General features: G+C 47.6%; 2 protein-coding genes across 2 annotated transcripts in view; one reads left to right on the top strand and one right to left on the bottom strand.

The window, feature by feature from the left end:
* ZKSCAN2 (zinc finger with KRAB and SCAN domains 2) overlaps positions 1-9,219 on the top strand; it is a 51,254-nt gene that overhangs the window by 25,247 nt on the left and 16,788 nt on the right. The window lies entirely within an intron of this gene.
* The window catches only part of AQP8 (aquaporin 8), a 9,409-nt gene continuing 7,517 nt past the window's right edge, over positions 7,328-9,219 (bottom strand). The window contains exons 4-5 of the mRNA XM_008070495.1: positions 8,788-8,922; positions 7,328-7,579 (exon numbers count right to left, since the gene is read on the bottom strand). Coding sequence (XP_008068686.1) covers positions 7,531-7,579; positions 8,788-8,922 — 184 coding nt within the window. The 3' untranslated portion in view covers positions 7,328-7,530. The remainder of the gene's footprint in view (positions 7,580-8,787; positions 8,923-9,219) is intronic.

Raw genomic sequence — 9,219 nt, 5'->3', positions numbered from 1 at the left:
GTGGCCGGGCGCGGCCACTGCACTCCAGTCTGGGTGACAGAGTGAGACTCCAATTCAAAAGAAAAAAGAAAGAAAAAATTCTGGAAATGGATGACAGAGCTTAGTAGCATGACAATGTGATCCTACTTGAGTCACTGATCGGTGCACTTAAAAATGATTAAAATGACAAGTTTTTTTTACCAGTTGCATATTTTATCACAATTGGTAAAAAAAAAAACTTGTGGGCAAAGCTACTACACTAAGGTGGATGGATGAGTGGACGGGTGGGTGGTGGATGAATTGATGGATGGAGGGTTGGATAGATGGATGAGCGGGTAATGGCTAGATGGGTGGGTGAATGGATGGTTGGGTGAGTGGACTGGTGGGTGGATGGGTAGATGAATGAAGGATGAAAGGAAGAAGAGAGTGAAGAAAGGAAGGGACGAAAGGAGGGAGGGAAGGAGAGAGGGAGTGGTGAAGGCGAGATGAGCTTCCTCATTCATTCATTCACCAGATGTTTAAGTAGCTCCAGTGAACCAGTCATTATCCTAACGGCTGGCTGGAGGTACAGCCATGAAAAACGCAGGAAGGATCCTGCTGTGCTCGTAGGTATGGTCTGAGTGTGTGGATGTATAGATAGAAAAGTCGTGTTACAGACGAGTGCGTTTTAATGACCATTTCAACCGCTTGCTGACCACTCCCTTCATCTCTAGCACCGCGCCAAGCACACCGCCTGTATTCACAACCACCCTGTAAGTCCTATGATGTATTAGCCCATCTCCAGATGATAAAAATGAGGCCCAAGGAACTTAAAGAACTCACCATGGTTGTGTACATAAAAAGTATCTGCTGCAGAACACAAGTGGATACATAAAGACAATGAGGTGACAGTTTGTTGACAGCCCTAATCAGCCAGAGGTCCAGGAAGACAACATCCCTGTGGGACATCTGCACCTCCCGGAAGGACTTAGGTCTGGCTGTTTTGCCAGTTATCTTTGGCATCTTGCCAGTTATCTCCCCTTCCTCCACAGCCCATTGTACGGGATGTGTCCTTGACCCTTCCTTTTGAGTCCCTGTAAATGACAACATAAGACAGTCATCCAGCCCTCAGCTTCCCCAGCCCCCTTGAGGCAGGGAGCCCTTCCCCCAAGTCATATAAGATAAAAGCCTTCCCAGGATAATGAAAGGGTTCTTCTAACACCATAACATAAGAACTTTCTTGGATGATATATATTAGAAAGGAATGTGGCCCAAATCTGTAATGCACAAGTGTAACTCTGCTGTAAACTTGAACTATGAAATACCCAATTAACCAGGATGTTACTAAAAAGTAAGCCTTATTGGGGGACAAGGAAGCTAAAATTGTATAAAAGGCAATGCCCTCCTGCACTCGGGGCTCTGCCTTTGGGTACGAATCCACTGAGTTGGTGCTGGAATGAATAAACATTGTTTCCTGGCAAAGTGGCCTCGGTGTCCCATCTCTCTCTAAAGATTCCTGCTACACCCTCATTTTTTGCTCAAGTCCTGCTTCAGGAATAACTCTCTCCTGTTTTCACCCAGATCTTTATCAGTTCTTGCTTAGTCCTTTGGGGAAAAAAAACTAGACCAGGTGTGGTATCTCACATCTGTGTTCCTTGCGCATTTGGTAGGATTGCCTGAGGCCAGAAGCTGAAGATCAGACTGGGCAACACAGCAAGATCCTGTCTTCATAAAAAATAAAAAATTAGCCGGACTGGTCCATGCACCTGAGGTCCCAGCTACTTGGAAGGTTGAGGCAGGAGAATTGCTTGAGCCTAGCAATTCAAGATTATCGTGGGCTATGATCATGTCACTGCACTCCAGCCTGGGTTACTGAAACAAAAGTCTGTCACTAGAAAGAAAGAAGGGGGGGCAGTCACAGTGACTTACACCTGTAATCCCAACTACTTTGAGAAACTGAGGCAGGATGATCACTTGAGCCCAGGAGTTCGAGGCTGCAGTAAGCCATGATTGTGTCACTGCACTCCAGTGAGACCCTGGCTCAGAAAAAACTAATTAATTAATTTGAAACATTTAAAATAGCTCCTTCAAGCACGCACAGCAAAAAGGTGACAGTTCTGAGGTTTAAACTCGGATCTTCCTCAGGATCTAAACTTGCAACCCCACATTTTCTACTGTAGAGTTTACAGCCCTAACATCCTAAACTTCTGTGACCTCCTTGTCACTGAGCAGAGGGGAGGTGGAGTGGAGGTGAACTTAGGTGGTCTGAGCCCATTTGGATTCTACTCTGCGGGGTCAGAATGCATTGGGGGAATCACTGAGATCAGCCCATGGCATTCTTTCAGTCAGTGAGCCCTTACTGAGGCAAACGTGAAGCTACATAACGCGCAGTTACAAGGATGAATTCGTATCCATCATGCTCTCAAGAGCTTACAGCCTAGGAATTGAAATGGAGTCCAGAACCTGAAATCCAATTGCAAGTTAGAAGTGAGAAGCGTGTCTGACCCCTTTTTAGTGGGGTACTGACAGGTAAGTAGGAGACAAGGCAGAAGACATAATATTGCCCCTCATTCAGAAACAGAAAAGCGTGATGGCAGTCACACATCCCTTATCTCAAGGTTAGCTCCACCCACACACTGTGCAGTGAAACAAAATGCCAGCCCTGGAACTGAAAGAGAGGAGATAGTCAGAAGCTGGTTAGGCAGACAGAGAGGGAAGGTCTTGAAGAGACTTAACACCAGAAGGAACGCCCTCTGCACCGCTCCGTTATATAACTGTTGGCTGAAAATGTGGTTAATGTGGTTGAGAATATCCTCTCACCACGCTCGGTGGCTCAGCCTGTAATCCCAGCACTTTGGGAGGACGAGGTAAATTGATTACCTGAGCCTGTGGGTTCAAGACTAGCCCCGGCAACTTGACAAGACCGTATCTCTACAATAATTCAAAAAAAAATAGCTTGGCATGGTAGTGTGCGCCTGTAGTTCTGGCTACTTGGAAGGCTAAAATGAAAGGATCTCCAGAGCCCAGTAGGTCGATGTAAATGAGAGAAACGCCCTCAGAAAAGATGAGATAAAAACCACAAACAGGCCCAGCACCGGTGGCTCATACCTATAATCCCAGTACTTTGGGAGGGCAAGGTAAGAGGATTGTCTGAGCCCACAGGTTTGAGACCAACCAAGGCAACATGGCAATACCTCGTCTCTACAATAAATTTTTTTTTTTAGTTGGAGTCTCACTCTGTCTCCCAGACTGGAGGGCAGTGGCACGCTCCCAGCCACTGCAACCTCGACCTGCTGGACTCCAGAAATCATTCCTTCTCAGCCTTCCAAATAGTTGCAACTGCAGGTGCATGTTACCATGCCCGGCTAATTTTTGATTTATTATAGAGACGAGGTCCCACCAAGTTGCCCAGGTGGGTCTCGAACCCGCGGGCTCAGGCAATCCACTTGCCTCAGCCTCCCAAAGTGCTGGGACTACAGGCTGAGCCACCGAGCCCGGCCAATAAATTTTTGTTTTAAAAGTTAGCTGAGCGTGGTGGCACGTGCCTGTAGTTGGAAGGCTGAGGCAGAAGGATCGCCAGAGCCCAGCAGGTCAAAGCTGGCGTGTCTGTGAGCGTGCCACTGCACTCCAGCCTGGGTGACAGAGTGAGACTCCAATTCAAAAAAAAAAACACAAGCAAACTCCTAGCATGGGTTACCCATTTCAGGCCCCTTCTCTTTTTCTGGAGCGCTTTGTTGCTTAATAAACTCCTTCTTTCACTCATCCTTTTGGTGTATGATCCTTAATCTTCTTGGTCGTGGAACAAGAACCCGAAGTTGCTGGTTTAAGCTGACAGTGGAGTTCAAAACTCCTGCAACAGAACCCCACAAGCTCCTTTAGAAAATGAGAGGAAGCCGGGCTCGGTGGCTCAGCCTGTAATCCCGCGCCTTTGGGAGGCTGAGGTGAGTGAATTGCCTGAGCCCGCGGGTTCAAGACCCGCCTGGGCAGCGAGACCTCATTTCTACAATAAATCAAAAAATCAGCCAGGCGTGGTAGCGCATGCCTGTAATTCCGGCTACTTGGAAGGCTGAGGCGGAAGGATCGCCGGAGCCCAGCAGGTCGAGACTGCGGTGGCCGGGAGCGGCCACTGCACTCCAGTCTGGGCGACAGAGTGAGACTCCGACTCAAAAAAAAAAAAAAAAGAGAAAATGAGAGGAATAAGAGAATCTACCTGTATTCATTTCCTGGAGCTGCTGAAACAAAGCACCACAAACTTGGTGGCTTAAAACAACAGAATTGTATTCTCCAACAGTTCTGGAGGCCAGAAGTTTGAAACCAAAGCATCAACAGGGGCCTGCTCCCTCCAAAGGCTCTAGAGGAGAATCCTTCCTGGTGGCTTCTGGTGCCGTCTTGTGACAGTAGAGCTTGAATCTCTGCCTCTATGTCCATGTGGCTTTCTCTGTGTCCCTGCCTGTCCTTACAAGAAAGGCCACCCTAACCCGGTACAATCTTATCTTGACCCCCACCTTAATTACATCTACAAGGACCCTATTTCCAAAGAAGGTCCCATGCTGAGGTTCCAGAAGGACATGAATTTTGGGAGGACACTATTCAAGCCGCTATACTACCTCATAGGATTTCTGTGAGGAGTCCATAGCATGACATATCACAGCATTCAGTACAGTGCCTAATACGCAGCAAACACTCGATGAATATTGGCTACAAAAGTGTGTGTACAAGGTCTGACAAGTTCACAAACTGGTCACCGTATGCTTACATTAGCATCACTGTACAAGTGGCTTTGTAAGGTTTCATATCCTCAGTACCTCAGTGCCTCACAGCTATGTTTGGTGTCAACATGTGTCAGTGTCTTGCTGAGTGGTGTTCATTATTGTTGTTACATGTTTTTGTGTGCTGCCATGAATATGTCAGAGCTGGAATTAGAGCAATGAACAAACATTAAATTTCTTGTTAAATTTGGCAAGGGTGGAAGTGCAATCAGGGACATGTTAGTCCATGTTTATGAGGATAATGTCATGAAGAAAACAGCAATGTTCAAATGGATTAAATGTTTTTCTGAGGGGAGAGAAAGCTTCACTGATGAAGAGAGGTCAGGACAGCCAGTAATGAGCAGAACCCGACAAAAACATTACAAATATTTGCTGAATTTTTCATCAAAATCATCAGCTGGCTATGAAAATAAACATTAATAGAGAAACAGTTAGGGAAATCTTAATTGAAAATCTTGGCAATCCAGGAAAGGTGTGTGCAAAAATGATCCCAAAGGAGCTCTTGCATCATGGCAATGCACCAACTCATACAGCACTGTGAGGGAATTTTTAGCCAGTAAACAAATAACTGTATTGGAACACCCTCTCTACTCACCTGATCTGGCCCCCAATGACTTTTTTCATTATCCGAAGATAAAGGAAATATCGAAAGGAAGACATTTTGATGACACTCAGGACATCAAGAGTAATATGAAAGGAAATATCGAAAGGAAGACATTTTGATGACACTCAGGACATCAAGAGTAATATGACGAGCTCTGATGGCCATTCCAGAAAAAAGTCCCAAAATTGCCTTTGATGGGTGGACTAGGCACTGGTGTCAGCACATAGCTTCCCAAGGGGAGTACTTCAAAAGTGACTGTAGTGATATTCGGCAATGAGGTATACACACTTTTTCTAGGATGAGTTCACAAACTTAATTGTGAGACCCCATATATGTATGTTCATATATCATATATGTGCATATGTAACTGTTTGTCTATTAACTAGAGTTGTCAAAGGCTTATCTCATTATTTCACCAAATGAAACAGTAACTCAGCATTTTTTGCCCTTTGTGAGTTTTGTAATTTGCTTGTTTCTGATTCCATACCATTTCTCCCCCTTTTCTGTTATTTGGGGTAGTGGTTGTTTCGTGTTTGTTATTCTTTTTCTCTGAAAATGTCCTGGGTGTTTTGATGTTTGATGTATCCATTTTCTCAATGGGCAGTCTCCTATTATATAGGCAATTTTCCCCGGTGAGCATTTCCTCTTTTTACTCAGGTGAGTATTTTGCTCATTTTGGAGAAATGGGTGAGTTTTTGTTTGTGGTTGAGAGTGATTTTTTTCCTGGCACTTCTTTATGATGTGATAATGATCATATTCTATAAATGACCCATAGATCTTTACACTCTACTTGGAAGGAGTGAAGTTCAGAATGTGTCTTGTTATCTTTTCTTATTCATTTAATTCTTCTCTCCCATCCAAATGCCACTATCTCCTCAGATCTATATTATGCCACTTGCTTTTTTTTTGTGATTTCTATTTCTTTTTTTTTGTTTTTGTTTTTGTTTTTGTTTTTTTGTGATTTCTTTTTTTATTAATCAATATTTTTATTATGGTTTTGTGGGGTACAGTTAAGGGTTAGGTGTACAATTACGTTTCATTCAGGCATGCTTTTTTTTTGATAGGATCTCTATGTCACCTGGGCTGGAGTGCAGGGGTACAGATCACAGCTCACCACAACCTCAACCTCCTGGGCTCAGGTATACCTTCCGCCTCAGCCTCCTGAGTAGCTTGGACCACAGGTGCATGACACCACACCCAGCTCATTTTTAATTTTTTTTTAGAGACAAGATCTCACTATGTTGCCCAAGCTGGTCTCGAACTCTTGAACTCAAGCAGTCTTCCTGCCTCAACCTCCCAGAGACAGAGGCAGCCTCCACACCCCGCTGCCACTTGCTCTTGATTTTGCTTCCTCTGCCCCACCCCAACCCCAGTTAGACATCATTGAATGGGCTGGTCCACGGCCAAGACAGCACTGAGCTCTGGACTCTGCAGTGGGCTTTTCAGCAGGGTCCTGAGTTCTAGGATCTGGAGTTGACTCTGACTAGAGTTTAAATTGGACTCTAGAATGGACTCTGTGCTCCAGCCTGAGGAAGAGCCTGGCCAAGTGGAGATGGGCCCTGGGTTGGTCTCACTCTAGTGCCATCGTGGCACTGGGCTCTAGGCTGACCTCTAGGCTCAGCCGCTCAGGACAGCCAAGGCCCAACCCAGACTTGTGCTTCCTCCCTGACAGTGCCCATTTCTTGGATCAGAGGAAGCCAATGGGCACGTGGAAGGAAACACTGGGCTGTTTATTGCAAAGTGAGAAGGACAGCTGTTTATTGCAAAGTGAGAAGCAAGGAAGCGGCCAGGCCCTAGAAGGCCAGCCTCTTCCACAACAGAGATGTCAAGGAAGAAGAGAAGAAGAAGGTGGGGGGTGCAGAAAATGAGCTGATGTAGTTAATCAGCCTCCCCTTCCAACTCTGGGACCCTCTCGAGGAAAACTCTTCTGTTGCGCTGTTTCCACCTCTCCCCAGAGAAGTGCTGGCAACATGCTCCCAGGCTGAGGTCTCTGAGAAGCATAAAGGAATTCCAAGGACCTGGAGCCTCTCAGGGCGCAGCAGTCTGTCTCCCTGAGAAGCCAGGCCCAAGTCTGTGAAAGCCTGTGAGTCTCTCCTCTGGGCCTCTACCCTGGCAGGACATGCAGAGGCTGCCCTGTCTTCAGTCTGAGATAAGCCAGCAGGGGGTGCCTGGGGCTGCAGGAATCCCACCAGCTCGGCTTCACCAATCCTTCAGGACGAGGCGGGTTTTCCCGTCTCCGATGGCAAACCTACGAAAAAGAAGGCCCAGTGAGGTCTCTGAGTCCCCAGAGGGGAGTCCCGGCCCTTAACCGCATGTCTCCAGGCCCAGAATCCTCCAGAGAGATGACTTCCTTGGCCTTCCCAGGCTTAACAGCCAGGCACTTCGGCTGAAGAGGCTCATTGCTGTGGTCCGAAAGCAGCAGAGATTGACTGGGGATGCTTTTCACAGGACCTGCAGGAGCCAAGCCACAGGCTGGGTCCTGCCGGCCCCTGGGACAGCAGGCGGGCAGCGGGGCAGACTGTCTCGATCATCCCGGCCCAGTGCCTGTCCTCTCCCCAACAGTGCAAGGTAGGCCCAATGTGCATGTTCAGACAGTGACCCTGGCACACCTGGAGCAGAAGGAACGGGATGTGAGGACCCAAGGAGAAGAGGTCGAGCAGGATGATAGAGGGGGACTCTGGTTTTTTCCCACCTGGAATCCACTTATCCTCCTGATAATATCCAACTTATTATTCTCTGCACAACTCCAGGCAGCACTGTTCACATCGTCTTTTATGTGAATGGTGCCTCCTGACATGCGTGCTTGTGAGGGCACCATTGAGTTGGGGCTCCTTGGAGTTGCACCACACCCCCGTGTCTACTCCCCCACTCTCGGCCCTGCTCTGGGTTGTTCAGGGGAGGTTGACCTCACCCCCACGCCCAGGTTAGGCTCATATGCGGACACAGCCAGTAAGAATGCCTGGCCCACATGGCTACCATGATGGCGTCAGAGACCCAAGCCGGGTCAGTCCAGACCACCGGACATCAGACCTTGGGTTTTTGATAGAGCTGTTTTTCTGGAGTTGTTAAACTACAAGGATGGACGTCTGGAGCAGCTGGTAGGCATCTTTGCTTCTGCTGGAGAGCCCGTCTAAGCAGGAAGCCTGCACAGAGGTGGGTAGAGCCCAGGGAAAAGACCAAGTCTTAAAGACGTTGCTTGAGCACGACCTGAAGCCACTGCCACCTGCGCTCTTTTCAATGGCATGAGCCAATGAATGCCCCTTCATGACATAAGCTGTTTGGAGGTGGATTCTGTTGTTTGCAACCCAAGGTCCTAGCAGCCAATTTCTCTGCCTCTGAAGAAGGCTCCTTCTTTCCTTCTTCAAACCCAAGTGAGAGCCTAGCTCTCCAGCACTCTCTGGGAGCTGTCACCAGGCACCCAGCAGATGGGCCACCAACCCTCTGTCACATGCCTACCTAATGAGCAGTCCTACAAGCAGGCCACCCAGGAGTGGGCCCAGCCAGTAGATCCAGTGGAAGCTCCAGTAGTTGGCCATCACAGCAGGTCCAAAGGCACGGGCAGGGTTCATGCAGCCTCCAGACACAGCACCCCTGCAAGCACCCAGGCACACGGGTCATCAGGATCCCACCCAGGCCCCACCCAACTCATCTCCAATTCATGTCCCAACTAGGCCAAGGTCACACATCACCCAGAAACCTTCTCTAAATTCCTAATCAGGGTAGATCCCACAGAAGATGAAGAAGCTGTTTATTAGCAGCCGGATGTGGTGGCTCATACCTCTAATCCCAGCATTTGGAGAGGCCAAGGCAAAAGGATTGCTTGAACCCAGCCTGGGCAATATAGCGAGAACTCCTCTCTACAAAAAAAAAAAAAAAAAAAAAAAAAAA

This window comes from Carlito syrichta, unplaced genomic scaffold (genome assembly GCF_000164805.1).
Source record: "Carlito syrichta isolate Samal-C Ts95f unplaced genomic scaffold, Tarsius_syrichta-2.0.1 Scaffold313449, whole genome shotgun sequence".
Classification (NCBI taxonomy): domain Eukaryota; kingdom Metazoa; phylum Chordata; class Mammalia; order Primates; family Tarsiidae; genus Carlito; species Carlito syrichta.
Note: the sequence above shows the minus strand (reverse complement) of the source record. Positions and strands in the feature narration are given on the sequence as shown.